Here is a 20,114-nt window from a genome sequence, read left to right as displayed (position 1 = left end):
TTCTTCTTCTTCTTCAGGTGTCATCTCATCTACGAAGGTTGGCAATCATCATAGATATGTTATAGATTTTCCTCTAGTTTTTATCTTTCCTTGCATTTTGAGTTGGAGGACGCCACACTTCTCGCCCCGCATCAAATGCCCGAGATACTGTAGCTTTCTTTAATTGTAAGTTTAACTTACTTCTCTTGTACCTATTCTTCTCAATACTTCATTGTTCATAACTCGATCTACTCAGGAAACCCTCATAATTATATACTTATATATTCTATATTCTTCTTTTTTATATTCTGCTGTTTTCTTATTATGAGTATTTTGGTTTTCTGTATGCTCAGATCCAGACCTGCTTCCTTACAGCTCTCAACGACACTATCAAGTAAGCTAGGGGGGTACTGTGTCATCCGCATATCTCAAATTATTGATGAGTTCACAATTATTCCTTCTTTTGGTTTTCAGAAAGTGCATTTCTGAAAAAGTCTTTCAGAGTCAACGTTAAAAAGCAGGAGACTGGCTCAGATGTTTTCTATTAATAGAAATTAGTAAAATTTACAAGTTATTTAGATATTTTTTAAGATTTGAACATCAAATTTTTGTATTTTTGAGGTGGACATCTGCGTTAGATGTCAATATATTAGTAACTTGTTCTAATAAGGTTGACTTAAAAGATTTTGTTTAACAGTATGTCCCAAATTAAATGAAAAATAGGCTAGGACAAATAAAACAATATATTGTAGAAAATATTTTATTGTTTTTTATATAAAGTTACATAAATAAATATTGAAAGACTAAGTTTTCACTCTAATGGCATACAACATATCCCACCAGAATGAAAACAATGGGAACCTTCTCTGGTTACACCTCCGAGGCTTCTACAATTTGCAAGCCATACGGATGCTGAGACTAAGGAAGATGAGGGAATTCTACAATTTACAATTCACGTCACATCTGCTCAGCGCGGTAAAGTTCCAACGAGATTGGTTCCCTTCATACTCCACACAGAGTAAATGTAAATAAAAAAAAAAAAAAAAAAAAAAAAAAATGAATAACCATTTTCAATTTCGTTGCAAAACGAAAATACAGCCGAACCATATTCCAGTCCAATCAGAGAGTGCTGCAAGCACCTCTACCGGTTTCGAAACTTATTAGTCTCTCATCAGGAGGCACATATGCTGCTCTCCCTGATCCAACCAAAACAAACCCCAGCGTGCAGTCCCGAATTGCAACGAACGAAATGGCATAGATGCCCTAGCGGCAACTGCTAGAACTTCATGCTAGAAGCAGTTGCCGCTAGGGCATCTATGCCATTTCGTTCGTTGCAATTCGGGACTGCACGCTGGGGTTTGTTTTGGTTGGATCAGGGAGAGCTTTTTTTTTTTTTTTTTTTTTTTTTTTTTTTTTTTTTTTTTTTTTTTTTTTTTTTAAATAAATATTGCTTAATTTAAAAGTATAAATATTAAATCTAAAGTATTAATCTAAAAGTCTGTTTTGGAAACAGTTTATTACAGAATTAACTTAAAACTAAAACTCTCTGGTAACTCTTCTCCATGCTCTAATTCCAATAGATTTTAAATCATTCTTTAAGCTGTCTTGGTACTTAAGTCTCGGTCTTCCTCTTGCTTGTTGGCCTAGCCCCCCCTTTGGTCAAAGACCTTTGTGACTATGACATCTTCTTTTCGTCTGATTACGTGGACTCTCCAGATAAGTCCAGTTCTAGGTCGTCAATTATGTAAACATTGAAAAATTGATGCGTATAAACGTAGTAGATGTTGATCAGACACATCAATAACGTGATCTAACGTTTTTTACTAAGAGCGTGAGCATCTTTGACGCGGTCGCAAGCATGTCTGATACATGCTGACGTCTGACATCTACGCTTTAGTAATATACTTAAAACATAGTTTCAACGCTTTAACATCAGCTAACAGATATCTAACGTGATCTAATGCATGATAGACGTATAGCAGATACGATCTAACGCATATTAGACGTATACCAGACGCGGTCTAACACATATCAGACGTATAGCAGACGCGATCTAACGTATATCCGACGTATAGCAGACGTGATCTAACGCATATCGGACGTTTAGTAGACGTAATTTAACGTATAGCAGACGTAAAACGTTTCCCAATCAACGGTCCATTCGTTTCAAGTTTTCTGATCCTTTGCTGCGTGAATTAATTTTATGATTATTATCTTGATATCATCAACCCATTGTGTTCTATCTACTTCTTTCTCTTATTGTATCAAACCTAAGACACCGTTATATTATGCTTTTAGTGCATATATCGTCATTTACTCTAAGTGTCCATCCAGGTACTGTTTCATATGTATTATACTTTCAACACCATCTCTTATATTTACCTTTGGAATTCTATCTCTTAGTGTTAATTCCTACATAGACCGCTCCATGGCACGTTTTCTTACCTGATAACCTAAATACGATAACAAAATAATGTACTTTTAATTATGCTTTATTATGGATATCTAAACATTACAGTATAATTCATTATTCCATGATTAATACATTCACATTTAAAAAATAAACGTTCAGATGCTTCGTTGGAACTGAATGTCGTAAATTCATTATTTTTCTTTACGTGATGTATAAGTTTAGCTGCATATCCACTTCTTCGATGGTTAGGTAGTGTATATATGTAATCTAATACTCTTGGTACATCATGTTGTCTGAGGGGGTCAAAGTCACATTTTGATAACAGAACAAACGAAGCTGGTTCTCCGCCGACATATAAGATATAGCAGGTAACTGACACGTTTGTCATCCACTGATCGATAATTACATCATCCAAATTTAAGTGCTTAATTTTCCTGACTGCCTTCGGACCTCTAAACAACTCGATTTTTTCCATCTTACTTCGTTGAAGGATTGATTGTTACTGATTTTGCTTTACTCATTCTATCACAGACCATCTATACGTTTCGCAAAAAGTGTAGGAGTATCTTAGTATTTTTAACCGAAGGCGTATATATTATACAAATTGAAGATCAATTAACATATTTCGTAGAAGCATCTTCCTCTGTGTGCTGTGCTTGTTTTCGTTGGCTATCGTATCATCCAGCTGGTGAAATATTTCTCGGTCGGTAGCTGTATGAAACAATTCTTCAACTGTTCAACCTGTCCATTGTCTAATATTACGCAGCCAGGACAATTGTTTTCTTCCATCCCCAACGTTTTCCTTCGATTTTACTCTGAATGATCACCTGGAGTAATCGATATGTAGGCCCTCTCATAATATGACCGACGTATTGAACCTTTCTCACGTAGAAGCATACATGCTCATAATATCTTTTAAAGTAGCCGAGGGGGGGCGATAAGTTAGCTCACGTTACGTTGGCTTAGAGAAAATTTATTGAATGTTATACTATTTTAGGTAACATGTTTTATTTTAACATGTGGTCGTAGATTATTTCGTAGCAGTACTTAAAATACTAAATTTGGAAGAAATTATAATTTGCACCAGATCCATCAGATCTACAGAAGAGGAACAGGGTGTTGTTTTTATTATATTTACAATGTTATAGTAGTAAGCACCAAAATTAAGTTCACCTAAAAGTCTCACTCTTTGCAGGATAATACTTTTGTGAATAGACATAAGTTCTTTAACTTGGTCTTGAACCAACTCAATGTACACACCATGTTTTATAATGGAAATAAACTTTGTATTTTCACGTTCAAATTGATAAATTGTGATAAACTGTCCACACTGGTATTCTATTGGATCATTTTCTTCGTATTTTCTGGGATTCTGTGGTTCTTGGAAAAATATATCAATAATTTTGTTTTGAACAATATCCATAAGTTCAACCCATTCACATGAATCAAATGATATTTTATCTAGTTTTCCAAATGATTTATCAGATATAATGATAACTGGCATAAACGACCTTGCGGGACTTAAACCAATGCCTATTTCTATATATGCCATATTGCATTTTGTATAAATAATAACGTTCTGAACTGGCCGATGCTTCATATTTTCTCAGTACTCGGTCGACTTCAGCGTCGTACAGTTTATCTGATTCGCTTTCTACCATATCACTATATATGATGATTTTGCTTACGGGTATAACAACATCAACGACGAATGTACATTAAGAACTGTTTCGTTTCACATCAAATGTTATATAATATAATATATTACTCTAATTCAGGATTTTCCTTATTCGTATTTTATTGGTTGCAAACCATCACATAACATATCCCTGGCTAGACGTAGGCGAAGAAGGGCATCTATCATTTAAAAATGAAAGAAAATGACGTGAGATAGAAAACATTATAGATGAAACGAAGAAGCTTTGACATGTGACAGATGATTTGATATAGAAGACAATTGAATTGACAGAAGGATATAGGAAGAACAATGATTCATCATAGTGTCTTTTTAACGCAACGTCATGTATATTTTTTATTTGACTACGGCCTATATATTGCAAGAAGTGATAGACGGAGAGAGAAAGAGTGTCATACTATCATTTTCTCTGATTGCTGCTATCTGAACTTCTGGTTAGCCTTTCAAGCATTTTGTATTTTCACTACTGAAATCTTTGCATTCCTTGAGTTGTTTTCACACACATATTTTATATATTATGTTCTATACTATAAGCTTTTTTATGTTAAATGCCTTTTCTATGTTGATATATACATCATAGCATATCAAACAGTTATTTGTGGATTGCTAAGTTGTTAAACAATTTTTTGATAAATGAAAACTTGTGGACATTATTTAGAATTATCGAGTGTGTTAGCGATGAAAGTGATGGGGTAATTAAGATGTTTGAAATGTTTTCATCTAAAATTTGCTATTTATACCCGTTGTATATGAAGGGAAAAATGTAACCAAGTTTGACAAATATGTTAAATGCAGCACTTTTACATTGTTTCTTATGAGAAAACAAGCACAAATCTACACTTTGCAGGAGCCTTTTGAGCATAACAAATACCATTCAGTTTTCCGTCCGACCAATGTGTGCATTATACCCTGCATTAAGGTATTTTATTTATTCTGTTTCAGATATTCCTAGCGTTCAGACGTGTGCACTGGTGAGGTTTAATTTCGATTTTTTAATAATTTTTAATTTTTTTGAATTTTGAAATTTTTAAAACATTTGGAATTTCTTATTCAGATTTTTTGAAAATTTGTTATTTGTAAATCTTTGTATATTTGCTTTTTTAACATGCTGACAAAACTTATTAAGTTTATTGCAACCATCTTGGGATCATTATCTGACAATAATTATAACGAGGAACACTATGGAAAAGGGTTGGTAGAGTGTAGAAAAGCAATTAAAATGATTAATAATGGAATGAGGTTTGCAAAGACCATTGGCGAGAAGCAGCACCTCGAAGCCCAGATGCGGCAGGTGAAAACGCTTCGAAATCAGTTAAAGACCGAACAAAAGAAGGGGGCGGGGCTTAACACTCGACCGGAGACTGCTTACAAGAGGGTACAATGGGATGACTCTTTATCAGCATTCAACTCTAGAATTAGAACGGGAGTCATCTCAAACCTTAAACACAAGGACCCTGGCAGTTTTCTTAATAACTGTAAGGCCATATTTAAACGGAGAATCCAAAATGCCCTAAAAAATGACGCTGCAGTGAAAGTTAACACGGCATTCGGAGGAGAGTTTGAAATCGTTCAGGGAGAAAAAGTGCTTAACGATACAAAATATTTTACTACTTCAAACTCAGCCATATATCGAGACACCAATCTTGATGAATGGTTTGATGAGAAAGTAATGGAGCCTATCACTGCAAAATTGGAGGAATTCCAAGAGCGTGATAGTGGCTGGGCACTAAAAGCTGTTGTCAACCTGGGGGTCAACATCAACAAGTTTACCCCACAGCTCGGATCCTCATTCGTTGAACTTCCTCCACAGATTACGAGAAAAAAAGCATGCGTAAATGTCAAAAATGATGATGAGGCATGCTTTGCATGGGCTGTAGTTAGTGCTTTGTATCCCGCTAACAAACATCCTCAAAGAATATCCAAATATCCACACTATTCTGATGTATTGAAATTAAAAAGCATTCAGTTTCCAATGACTATAAAACAAATTCCTAACTTTGAAAAGCAAAACAATATTTCGATAAACGTATATTACCTAAAAAAAGACAAACATTTTAAGATCCTCGCAACATACCTTACAAAAAATAGACAAAATAGACATGTGAATCTGCTTTTGATACAAGATAAATATGACGAACCGCCTACGAAGTACCACTATGTGTGGATTAAAAATTTATCACGCCTCCTCTCTAAACAGTTAAGTAAAGAAGAGCATCAAAAATATTTCTGCGACCGTTGCCTGCATTACTCACGATCACAAGAAACATTAGATAAACATACAATAGACTGCTTAAAACAAAATGAGACTGTTATCAACATGCCTGATAAGAGAAACAGCATAGTAAAGTTTAAAAATTTTAAAAATAAAGTTAAGGTTCCATTCATAGTATACGCGGATTTGGAGAGCGTTCTAAAACCCACCGTTGATCCGAAAAAACCTCAAAAGCATATACCTGCTGCCGTTGGGTATTACTTTAAATGTTCCTATGATGATTCTCTGTCATTTTATAACTCATACCGAGGAAAGGATTGTATGGAATGGTTTGCTGATGAAATGAATCAGCTTGCTGAGGACGCCTCCACCGTATTTCTTTGTCCATATCCGATCGATATGTCAGCAGATGATGAGCGAATGTTTCAGGCTGCCACTCATTGTCATATCTGCGAGCAACGCTTTTCTATGAAAGATAAAAAAGTCCGAGACCATGATCACATGATTCCTGAAAACAATTATCGAGGAGCCGCTCACGAAGGGTGCAACATCAATTATCAAGACACCCACACCATTCCAGTGGTCTTCCATAATTTGAGCGGATATGACGCGCATTTTGTCGTTTCCGGCATTGCTACACGCATGAAAGGCTCCATTGATCTTCTTCCTATCACTAAGGAAAAATATATCTCATTTACGAAGCATGTTAAAGATTCTCAAATCCAGTTCCGTTTTATTGATAGTTTCCGGTTCATGGCTTCTTCTCTTGACAAACTTTCTTCGTATTTGCCCAAATATCCAAATCTTCGCACCCAATTTTCATCTCTTCCCGAGGAGCAGTTCAATCTTCTTACTAAAAAGGGCATCATGCCGTATGATTATATTGATTCATTCGATCGCTTCATTGAAACATGTCTACCGCCTATCGAGTCTTTTTATAATAATCTTGAGGATAAGCCATGTCCTCGTCGACATTATCGTAGAGCCCAAGAAGTCTGGTTATCATTCTCCTGTTCCACTCTTGGCGATTATGTAGATCTCTACATGAAGACAGACATTCTTCTTCTAGCAGATGTCTTTGAACAATTTCGTTCTAGTTGTCTGCAAACTTATAATCTTGACCCTGCTCATTATTACACTTTACCCGGCTTCACGTGGGATGCTATGCTTAAACATACAAAGCAGGAACTTGAACTTTTAACTGATCAAGATATGCATTTGTTCACCGAGCGCGGAATCCGTGGAGGACTTAGTCAAGTATGCTCCAAACGTCGCGTTCATGCTAACAATAAGTATATACCCACTTATGATTCATCTAAACCTGATTCATACCTTATGTACTTCGACGTTAATAATCAATACGGCTGGGCGATGTCACAATATCTTCCATATGGAGGTTTCGAGTGGGTTGATGCTAACATCGATGTCTTGTCGGTTCCTGACGATGCTTCTGATGGATACTTCCTCGAGGTTGATTTAGATTACCCCAACCATCTCCACAATCATCATAATGATATCCCATTCTGTCCAGAATCTTTAAATCCGAAAACCATGAAACCACCTTCACGACCAAGAGAACTTACTAAATTAATGGCCACCTTAAGCCCCAAAAGCAAATATATAATACACTATCGAGCTCTTAAGCAAGCATTAACTCATGGCTTAGTACTGAAGAGGATACATCGAGTTTTAAAATTCAAACAATCTCCTTGGCTGAAGTCGTACATAGACCTTAACACTGAACTTCGAAAAAATGCTAAGAATGAGTTTGAAAAAAACCTTTTCAAGTTAATGAACAACGCTGTCTTTGGCAAGACCATGGAGAACGTGCGCAAGAGAGTAGACGTTAGACTTGTGACAAAGTGGGAGGGTCGGTATGGCGCAGAAGCACGAATTAGTGATCCATTGTTTAAAAATTTAACTATTTTTAATGAAAGTTTAGTGGCAATCGAGATGAGAAAGGATGAAATTTGGCTAAATAAACCAATATATGTTGGAATGTGCATCTTGGACTTGGCTAAAACCACGATATATGACTTTCAGTATGGTTATTTAGCCGATAGATTTGGAGAAAACTTCACGACTTGCTACACGGACACCGATTCAGTAATAGTAGAGATACGAGGAAAAGATCCATATGAGATGATGAAATATGACTGCCACAAGTATTTCGATACATCTGACTACGCTGCAGACAATCCATATAATATTCCCCAGGTTAACAAAAAAGTTCCAGGCTTGATGAAAGATGAGAATAATGGTCGCATTATGACTGACTACATAGGGTTGAGATCTAAATTGTATACAACAAAAGTTCTAATTACAGATAATGACCTTACAAAGAAACGAAAAATGCTACAGAATGATGAGTATGATGATGATGAAATTGGGGTGATAATCAGAAATTTAGGCGTGACAAAGAAAGCCAAGGGGGTTAAGATGAGCGTGGTTCTAAATAAAATAACTTTTGATGATTACGTTAAATGTCTAGATTCATATCAATCTATGTCGATTCAGCAAAAATTAATAAGATCTATTAATCATGTTGTATACTCCATGGTTCAAGATAAAATAGGCCTTAACTCAAACGATGACAAAAGGTGTAAAGTTTCAGACACATACAATACATTAGCCTGGGGACATTACTCTATAAATGCTGCACCCATGGATGTTGAATAAATAAGCTATACTTTATCAGTTCCGACGCTAGTGAATTTGATGTATGTAAGATAGATTAGATAGACTAAACATTAGGTATACAGTTTAGGAAAACGATTGATATCATTCCTTTTGTTGTATATTGATCTTGAGATGTAGGTCGATTAGATTAACACAAAGCAAGATTTCAGTAAGCTTATTTTAACATTTATCCATGATGATTTGATTGACTTTATGAAGGATGTTGATTGAATATTCTAATTTGTTTAAAACTTAATTTATTTATTACAACTAAAATATTGTTAAATATATCTGAATCAGACCTTTTTTTATTATAATCCCAATCTAACTCATTCATATCATGCATCATTTTTATATCATATGATAATTCTAACAGATCATAGTTTCCAATAACTTAGTCTAAATTAAGTATAATAACTAAGATTAGCACATTAAAAAAAAGATGTTTAGTTATGACCACTAAAAAGATATCTGATATGGACCAGTAGCAAATTAATGAACCGTTCTGGTTAATTCCAGAGCTGTTGCTCATGTAGCCTTCAAGTTAAGACAATCGATAACTTAATGGTCATCTTTACCCGATTTAGTTTTAAGTCTTCGATAGCCTGTCATAAAACAGGAGTCGCAGAAATCCCTAGTTTTAAGATTAGATAACCTAGAGTTATCGAACAAATTTACCCTCAATAATTCATTTTGAATACTATAGAACATAGTAACGAATGAATTAACACCAAAGTATCGATGTTTTAACATTCATAAGAATAAATAAAAGATGTTCATCAGATCAATAAAAAGATGTTTACTAAACCAAGATAAATAATGAGCTGATTTTAGTAAGTAAGTTAAATATATTGTTATCATTAAATATATTATCATATAATGTAAAAGAATTCATTCATACTAACTGTTTGTCCTATACTAACATAACCTCTCCTGGTAGTCATGTAACCGTACCTTCACGTTGGTGACTGCTGTTAAGAACATGTTTTTGTTGTTTCAACAAATTTATGTTCGAACCGAATTGGTTACGTTCCTTTCATTGCATGCTTACATAATAACTGTAAAAGAACTCATTCATGCTAACTGATTGTCCTTTAATAACATAACCTCTCCTGGTAGTCATATAACCGTACCTTCACGTTGGTGACTGCTGTTAAGAACATATTTTTTTGTTTCAACAAATTTATGTTCGAACCGAATTGCTTATGTTTCTTCCACCGCATGCTTTTAATCATTTTTATACATCGCTTTACATGTATTCACTAACTTATTATCATAACCGTTTGTAAGTCACTAGTTAAAAATGCAATTAGATGCAAATGTGTTTCACAAGGCATTTCCGGATGATTCCTTAGAATTTATTTATAAAATAACAAACTTGGAATGATGTAACTTGCTTATTAATGCAATTCGTGGAATTCTGCTTAACTATACAAACCGTTGAAATTTGCAGCATATTAATAAAGGCAATTACTACGCTAATAAATATATACGAGACATTTTCTTACTAATATGCCTACAGATATATGTACAGGATGTCCCGAAAAGATTGGTCATAAATTATACCACATATTCTGGGGTCAAAAATAGTTCGATTGAACCTAACTTACCTTAGTACAAATGTGCTCATAAAAAAGCCCTTTGAAGTTACAAAATGAAAATCGATTTTTTCAATATATCGAAAACTATTAGAAATTTTTTATTGAAAATGGCCGTGTATCATTCATATGGCAGGAACATCTTAAAAAAATTAAAGTGAAATTTGTCCACTACATAAAAATTTTATGGGGGTTTTGTTCCCTTAAACCCCCTAAACTTTTGTGTACGTTCCAATTAAACTATTATTGTGGTACCATTAGTTCAACACAGTGTTTTTAAAACTTTCTTGCCTCTTAGTCTTTTTTTTGATAAGTCACTTTTTATCGAGATGTGGTTTCTTTTTCAAAATATACCTAAAAATGTAAATTGTAAATAAATTTTTAGATTTTTAACAGGTCTCCATAATCGTACTTAACCATATACAAATAGGTGGGGGATTCTACAAATATTCAAAATATGCCGATAAGTACTGGCTTATCGAAAAAATACTAGGAGACAAAAAAGTTTTAAAAACGTTGTGTTTAACTAACGGTACCACAATAATGAATTAATTGGAACGTACACAATCTTTTCGGGACCAATCTTTTCGGGACACCCTGTATATTAGTTTTTCATGGATTAAGCTACTTAGAAATAATACAATTAAGCGATAACGAAAATACCACTGAGTTCTACTTAAAATATTACAAACGGTTACAAAACAGCTTGGGGAAATTCGATGTATGTGGGTCCAAGTTTTGATCTGTGTTTTTAAAATTTACATAAAACCCTTAAATATAAAATCTGGTACTATTAGAGATATTTAACCATCCATTTAACCTCTGATGGTACTTGCTCGGTTTACGTTCATTTTGAACGATATTTGTGTGTATGTAAAGAGCAGATGATATGGCTATGTTGAGTTAGCTGGTTTGGCCATGATCTAAGGATGGTTCAGGTTCATTTTGAAGGATGTGTGTGTAAAACGTATATATGTAGACGAATGTTGGTTTTGTTGCAATACCGTTGCTTTGCATTTCATAACATTCAGGAGAGAAGGATGGTTTGGATATATCAAAAGAATGATTATCGTGCTTATACGTTATCAGCGATGGGTCGTGCGTCTCTGTACGTTAAGTAGTTTAGACACTATATACCCAATGTTCCTTTGACAATGCATCCATGTCCGAAGTGAGAGATAATATTTTGACAGATAATAAAGAACCGCGAACACCGATTTCACAAACTGATAGAAAAATCACTGTGACACCCGAAAAGAAGAATTGATTTGACTTTCTGACTACACCTTGTTCAATGGAGACATATGTATAGTAGTGATCGTTCAGCTGATATTTATAACGATTAAGGTACGTTTTTATGGTTTGGCCATACTGTTTTAGTGGATGTTTGATGGTTTGGTCATACTGTAAGAATGGAATATGTTCTTTGTAAGGAACATGTGTATGATTTGAGGGAGACCCGTGTATACTAGTACTCAATCAGTGAAGATTATATCGAAGATGTTTGTTGGTTTGGTCATACTGTAAGAATGGTATATGTTCTTTGAAAAATCATATTTTGTTTCTAGTATTATTTCGCTGTGCGTTATTTCGTGTTCATCGATACCTCGCCTGTATCTTTTATGAATTGTTTCGAGATAGAGAAAGAGAGAGAGAGAGAAGCAGTGTCTTTTTACGATGACATACAGATGCTAGCTCAACTTTAATGTATCACAAGCTTCAATCACAACGGGGATGTAATGTCACCATCGTTTAAACATACATTATGTTATGGTCGTAGATAAAATATAGTATATGCAACGTGCCCCTTTCCAACGATCCCTTTGTACATTACGAACCAACACGCCCCCTTCCAATGATACCTCACACGATCGGATTTTTGACAACGGAGATATACTGTAGTGCCGTTTTGGCTATGCCGCCATCTTTGTTTTTTGTGTTAACGTATTCGTTACCCCCTCCCCTTTCCGATGATACCTCACACGTCATGATCCGACGAGCAGTCGCGCCTCCACCACAAAACGAGACAAAAATGAGCAGAATGAACCTTAAATTTTCTTATGGAGATTTACATGTAAAAAAGCGTCAAACTGGGCCAGAACCGGTGTTGCTCCTTTACTAAGTTAAATAAATTCGATAACTTTACATTAACACAAAATTTTTTTTATCTTAGGTTTTTTGAAAAAAAGATTTTATTACTGATTTCAGTTGTCGAATATATATTAACATTTGTGTAATGTGGGTTGCCTATCCATCTCCACTAACAGTATACGCAAATACATTTTTAACAACACTTAGTTTACTGAATTTCAAATGATAATTTTCACAATGGAGTGTGTGAGTGTGTTTCACATCATTTCTAATTTCAACAAGTTGTAAACCATAGTCTTTAAATATGACAGGCTAATTTTTAAACTTCCTCTGGAACTGTCATTTTTGTCTTGTCGTCGTTCTGAGGTCTCCACCTACTTCAATATTTAAAGTCACTAAAGTCATTTATTATTGTACTCATTTGCCCTCGTTTACGGCAGTAAAGTAACACTTTATTGTACTGAAAGGAGAATTTTACTTTACCTGCCGCGATTAATCAAATTAACCGAGATTGAATATAAGTGGTCGATGGCAGTAATCGAATGGCGAGTATTTGAGTGGACTTACAATTTATTTACTTTAATTATTAAAAATATTGTACGCAATTTGCGATATTATCAATTAAATTTATGCCAAAAAGTGAAATTCTGTAGTATTTTGTAATCATATTCATATAAAATAAATTAAAACTTTACCGATTTAGTAATTATTCAGTTCAATTATTTATATTGATAACTAGGGAGTGGATTTATATGCGATCAATTTTGATGAAATATGCGCATATATATGCAGAAAAAATTACGAAATATGCGCAAGATATGCACAAAAATTAAAAAAATGCGCATTTATAGAAACCACAAATTTTCTGTTCTATTCTATTCTAGGCGGTTCTTTTATAGGGGGCGGCAATCTTATTTATTATCTTTCAAATAAAATCATTATTTTTCATATATGCAATTTATTCACATTTTTTACAAAAAGTGATACCAATAGTTATCAATTTAAAATAAAACAACAATGTCACTATATATTATATCTTCGATTATAATTCACTACAATGTGTTTTTCCAAATTTTTTACGAGGAAACATTTTCTTTGATCAGATAAAATATTTTTATGACTTGAAAAACTCCTTTCAACATCAACAGAAGTAATTGGGGCGTATTTAAAATAACTTGTTAAAGCCGAAAATTCTGCACCAAAATCAATTTCAAAATTTCCATTAAAAATTTCGCATATGTCCTCCAAAGTTTTAAAGCTGTTTAAAAACGGGATGTGATCTAAAGCATGAATATTTCAATTTCCGTTAGAAAATCGTAAAACTATGGTTAAAAGCATTTAAAAGTGTAAATTATCTTAACAATAGGGGATTTAAAAGAATCACCAGAATTATAAGTACCTACTAAATTGGGATACAAATTGTACTAAATAATATAAAAGTAAATAAAATTCGGATTTCCCGGTAAACCATCCTTCATCATTTTAACATCCTACAATAATTTTATAACGGCATACTATAAGCACTATAAGTAGTACTTTGTGTAAATATTGGGTATTTTCTAAGAAAAAATGAAAAGGCAGTGAATGAACCATCTCTTTTCAGGTAGTTCTCGAATTAATAGATATGACAGCCTGTGCGGGGAAATATTTTGTGTCGAATTAAAAAATTTAATTTTTTTTTTGGACTTAAATGTTTGTAAATATGCACAAAATATGCATGTTTCTTTAAAAATATGCAAAATTTAGTAAAGTTCTAAAATATGCGAAATATGCATTCAATATGCATTTAGCATAAAATCCGCTCCCTATTGATAACTATCGATTAAAAATCGAAATCGGCCATCTTGCAAGTTATCTGTCATCACTGTCATGAAATTATTATGACGTCTAAAATTTGAAAAGTTCTTTAATTGTAAATTGCAAGTAAGTCTTAAAAGCAATATCAGATTATGTTGGCAAATACTATTTTATATCAATAAAACATATCTTAACCGATTTGTCAAATATACCAGCAAACGAGAAGTAAACTCAACCTTCCCAGGGACATATCTGAGCTTCTTAGAGGCAATACAAATATCAACAATATCATACAGTTTTTAACGGAAATAGAAATAAAAGACGTTTAATTGTATCACAAATTTTTCAGGTATACTTTTTGTTAGTACATTATGTATTTACTTAATATTACAATCTCTTTTTATTTTTAATATGTATTTTCCATTGTTGTCGTTTATAACCCCCGTGGTTCGGACAAAATTAAATTTAAAAATATATGTTGGCGATAAAATTGTGTATGCACCACGTCAGTAAAGACTCCTTATCGAACTCGTCTGTTACTCGCCTCTATAATAGATAGTTTTTGAGGGTTAAAAATGGCCGATTTCGTAATTTTTCAATTTTTAATCGCTTATATGTCAAAAACTATAATTTTTAGAGAAAAGTCACTAAGGACCTTTTCTGTTTGGAATGATCCAAAAAAACCTAAAAAAACTTTTTTCCATGCAAAAAAAATAATTTTAGGAAAAAAACAAAAAAAAACGTTTAAAAAATTTTTGACCACCTTTTGGTCCTGGCAACATGCAAATTTGTTAAAAGGAGTCCTTTTTGAGTAAGATTATGCAAAAAATCCGAATTAGAATATTTTTCCTAGCGGATGCGCAGTGGCTTTCTGGACTAAAAAACTTTTACTTGAACGTGACTGACATTCCATTTTTATATTTTGTTGACATTACATCAAAATTGTCTATACGGTCAATACGAACTGCAGTGTCATAAAAATATTTTAAAGCACTATAGTTGATTTTTTAACCATGAGGAGTAAACTAAAAAGACAGAGTCACACCCAAGAAAGTTACTAGAAAAGTCACTAAATACATCTTCTTTTTTGGTTGATCATGTCGGCCTTCGACGGTAATCCATAAATATTATATTATACTAATTCGTAGCTAAAAAGTTCTTAAAATAACTGCTTTTTATATAAAAGCAGACTAAAAATCTAAAAATTAAAGGAATAACGCAGAAAATATAAAGTATCGCCGACATAACTTAATTAACCTATGGAATGTCAAAAGTGTCAAAATTTCGTAAATGTCATTAGTGTCAAAAATTGATAAGAGTGGAGTAAACGTGTCTGCGGTTGGACCAATTAGAAACAAGCATTACGGCGCGGTAAATTTGAATCGCTCCTCTTGGTTAAAAAACAAACAATAGTGCCTTAAAGTAGCATGTTTAACACTCGTATGGAGTGCTAAAAATTGCATTTTTAACAAGGTTGTAGAAAAATAATATTACCCAGATAATCGTCAACTGCAATAATTTTACCAGTGTATAAGAAGGAAAACACAAGAAACTATCAGGCATACCCTACTATAGCAGGGTATTACCCAATGTAGCAGCAAAACTATATGAAATAATAATAGTACAAACAAAAATTAGGATGGAATTAGAACATAAACTAGAGGACGTACAAAGCAGATTCAAAAGAGGACATAACACACAAGACAATAAATATTCATTATGCAACAGGTAATAGTAGTTTTATTCGCCGAAACAGCAGGAAAAACTGAAATACAATTTAGAAAATGGAACTCAGAAACAAAAAAATACAAGCTAAATGTAAATAAAAGAAGACAGAGATAATGAAAATAACAAAGAAAAGTCAAAATGACCTATAATGTAGGAACCAGAAGTTGAACCTCGCAAAATGGACACAAGTCCGATTTTATTTCTTTTCTGGTATATCAGGGGATGCTTATTATGAGACTAACATTTTCTTAAAAAATTTCGCCCTGGTACCCCCCTTTTCATCCCTTTAATGGGGATAATTTGTAGTGTTTGTGAAACGTAGCCCTTCCTGTACGTTTTAAAAAAAATTACGTAATAGTTAAATGAAGAGGCCTATATTTCCTACTATTTACTTCCCGACAGTATATGCCTATCACACACCGTTTAGTGGGGGTGGCGCCCCAAAGTTGACAAATTAAAAAAAATATATTTAAAAAAAATTATTTTTCCCTAACTGTATTGAAACTTAAGAAGAAACCATGCGGCAATTAATCACAAATAAGTGGCTGATTTTTTGGTATAGGTTTCATTTAAGGGCAATTACAAATTTTTTAGTTACAGGGTGATACATTTTTAAAAACCCCTTTTTATACCACCGGAACCGCCTATGCTAGAGTAAGAAAACTTTCAGCGATTATCCATGTACTGGTGTTATTTATCAATTTCTATAATGCACCCCCATTTTTTTTCCGGAACCACCCCAAAAAAAGGAGATTTAATAAAGAAAGTGATTTTCTTGGAATCCTTCACACACCATGCCCTTTATTAAAATGCTTTATATATTATTTTGTGAACGCTCTTATTACCCATGCATGGACACCAAAAGCGATTTCTTGATGCAACCCCTGTAGCCAAAAAAAATAAACAAAGGGGGGGTTGAAATATTTTTTTTTGCTTTTTGACCCATATGGGCATATGCTCCATCAATAGGGTTTTTTATAAATATATATATATGATTATTGTAACGTCCCTGCGGAAAGTACCCCTATCCTTGAAAATAAACTATAGAAACTACCCCTATCCCTTAAAGAGAATGTTTTTACGATTTTCTCATTATCTATTCATTTTTTTTTTAAACAGAACTTATAAATAATTAAATACCACTATTTTCTCTACAAATAAGGTCCTATGCATTTTTTTTTCGTATAAGCAACCGTTACGGCTCAGTGGCGCCGTAAACCTCAGAAACGGTGCTTTGGCGGGCTCCAGTTTTTGTTTTATTTTTCGTCACCTATTTATTTTATGGATAACGTAATTATGAAAAATAAAAGAACACACTGTCTGCTACTAATTACGACCTATGCATATTTTATTTTCTTTACACATTATAGCCACATTGGTGGACCAAAATCAATTTTTGAATATTTTCTATATTAATTTTCCATTTTTTTGGGGTAGCTCCGGGGAAAATATGGGGGTGTATTATATAAATTTGTAAATAACACCAGTACGCGGTTAATGGCTGAAAGTTTTTTTTACTCTAGCATAGGCGGTTCAGATGGTATGAAAAGGGGTTTTTTTTTTAATATATCACCCTGTAATTAAAAAATTTGCATTACCCTTAAATGACACCTATACCAAAAAATCAGTCACTTATTTGTGATTAATTGCCGCAGGGGTTCTTCTTAATTTTCATTACAGTTAGGGAAAAATAATTTTTTTAAACATCTTTTTTAAAAATTTGTCAACTTTGGGGCCTCATCCCCGCTAAACGGTGGGTGATAGGCATATGCTGTCGCGAAATGAATAGTACGATAATATAGTTCTCTTTATTTTACCATTAAGTAAATTTTTTGAATAACTTACAGGACGTTTCGCAAAAACCACAAATTTCCTCCTTTAAAGGGATGATAAGGGGGGTTCCGGGGCGACATTTTTTAAGAAGATGTTATATACCAGAAAAAACCTCTCGATATACCAGAAAAAATACCGGACTTGTGTCCATTTTGCGCGGTTCAACTTCTGTTTTCTACACTACTAATCAAAGTGGTGATAGATCAACAAAAAATAAAGTGAACAAACATAATATATACAAATTCCTGGGAACAGTAATAAATAACAGAAGAAGCATCGAGGACGACCTGAATAAGACACCAGGGAGTACAGAAAAACTGTTTTAAGCTCTAAGTAGAGAGGATTCCTCAATAACAAGAGAATATCAAGAAAACCGAAGGTGACAATATATGAAACAAATAAATAGGCCAACGTGGATATAGGGAGCAGAAAACTGGATCTTAAACAGCAAACATCAGAGTACAGGCATAAGCAGCAGAGATGAATTATATCAGAAGAACGACAAAGAGAAGAAGGACCCGCAGACTCAGAAATGAAGAAATAATAAACAGGCTAAAATCAAACCTTTATTTGACACAATAAACATGAGAAAAAATTAGCATGCTTAGGTCAAATAACACAAATGGAGAGAGTAACAAGCAAGTAAAAAGAGTGTGGGAAGTGGGAAGCTAAACCAATAGGGAAAAACAGAAGAGGCATACCAATAAAACAGTGGAACAGTGACATGTTAGAGCAGAGATATTACAAAATACGGGCAAATTTTTGCAAGAAGCAACACAAATTGCGAAGAACAGAAAAGAATGGAAAACATTCATTAAACGCTATAAGCACCTCCCTCGAAATCTAACGGTAGAAGAGGAATGAGTATGTGTGTTCTGTCGATTTTCGAATTCTTTTAAATAACTCCCAAATTCATAAATCTACACCATTGTTTATTATTTTTAATTTTGAACGCCATATTTAATAATGGTAGGGGATCCCGAAGCGGGGATTTTTGCAGTTACTCGAGCGCGTCAAATTATCACATGGGGAGAAACCTTGTACCCTGTAAATGTACATCTGCGGTATATTGACTCTAAATACAGGAGAGTTCGTTAGGGAGGGGGGGGGCGAAAAAAATCTATCTTTAGAAAACAAAAATCTGACGATTTGAGCGGGGCGTAAGGAAATGGGTGAGTCACAAATGTTCACAAGAAAAAAGCGAATATTTCGCGAAATGAACGACACATCGAAAAACTTAAAAATACGTGCTTAATATTTTTCAAAAATCTATCGAATGATACCAAACACGACTCCCCACGGAGACAGGTGGGTGGTAAATTTAAAATTTTAAATACGAATCCCACGATATTATGCAAAATAAACATCAGATCGAAAAACTGAAAAATACACTTATTTAATATTTTTGAAAAATCTATCGAGTGGCACCGAAAACGAGCCCCCCACAGAGATGGGGTGAGGGGGTTACTTTAAAATCTTAAATGGGGGTCCCATTTTTTATTGCAGATTTGGATTCCTTACGAAAAATAAGTAAGTTTTATTCGAAACGTTTTTCACATTATGGATAGATGGCGCTATAATCGAAAAAAACGATTGTTGGAAATGGAAAATTATATTAAAAAATGGAAAGTCCCCACTAAAATGGAAAGCTTAACTTTTTTTGGATTTAGGACCTACTCTTCACAACCCAATAGGTCCCCATAACGATGGAGTGACTGCACATTTAGCATACTTTCCTCCATACTATAAATCTCTAATAGAAATCATATTTCTAATAAAATTAACACAATATTTGTCTGTTCCTAATCAAAATTCAAATCATCGGAGCATCAAATTTCTTATTTTTAAATTTGAATTAAGCTACGTGTACTACCACAGATGTTCACATGTGATATATTGAATTGCACTCATCCAAAAATAAATTATCACTCGAAAATCTGATTACCACTACACAAATGCCGATATGATAATTGGTGGATGCGAAAGGGTGAAAAGGACATTATGGAAAGGGCCAAGGCAAAAGGCAAAAGGGAATTTCTGCAGACCAGAAATGAGATTTTCGCGTGGCAGAGTTTATTAGGCAAACGG

General features: G+C 33.7%; 1 protein-coding gene across 1 annotated transcript; it reads left to right on the top strand.

Annotated features, from left to right (window-relative positions):
* The first annotated feature begins 5,193 nt into the window (after positions 1-5,193).
* On the top strand, positions 5,194-8,979 carry LOC126880777 (uncharacterized). The gene has a single exon (XM_050644832.1). The coding sequence runs from the start codon at positions 5,194-5,196 to the stop codon at positions 8,977-8,979; it is 3,786 nt and encodes a 1,261-aa protein (XP_050500789.1).
* Positions 8,980-20,114: the final 11,135 nt, after the last annotated feature.

This window comes from Diabrotica virgifera, chromosome 2 (assembly GCF_917563875.1).
Source record: "Diabrotica virgifera virgifera chromosome 2, PGI_DIABVI_V3a".
NCBI lineage: Eukaryota > Metazoa > Arthropoda > Insecta > Coleoptera > Chrysomelidae > Diabrotica > Diabrotica virgifera.
This window is presented reverse-complemented; position numbering and strand designations above follow the sequence as displayed.

Coding starts and splice junctions, on each gene's coding strand:
- LOC126880777 (XM_050644832.1), top strand. CDS start 5,194: ATGCTGACAAAACTTATTAAGTTTATTGCAACCATCTTGGGATCATTA.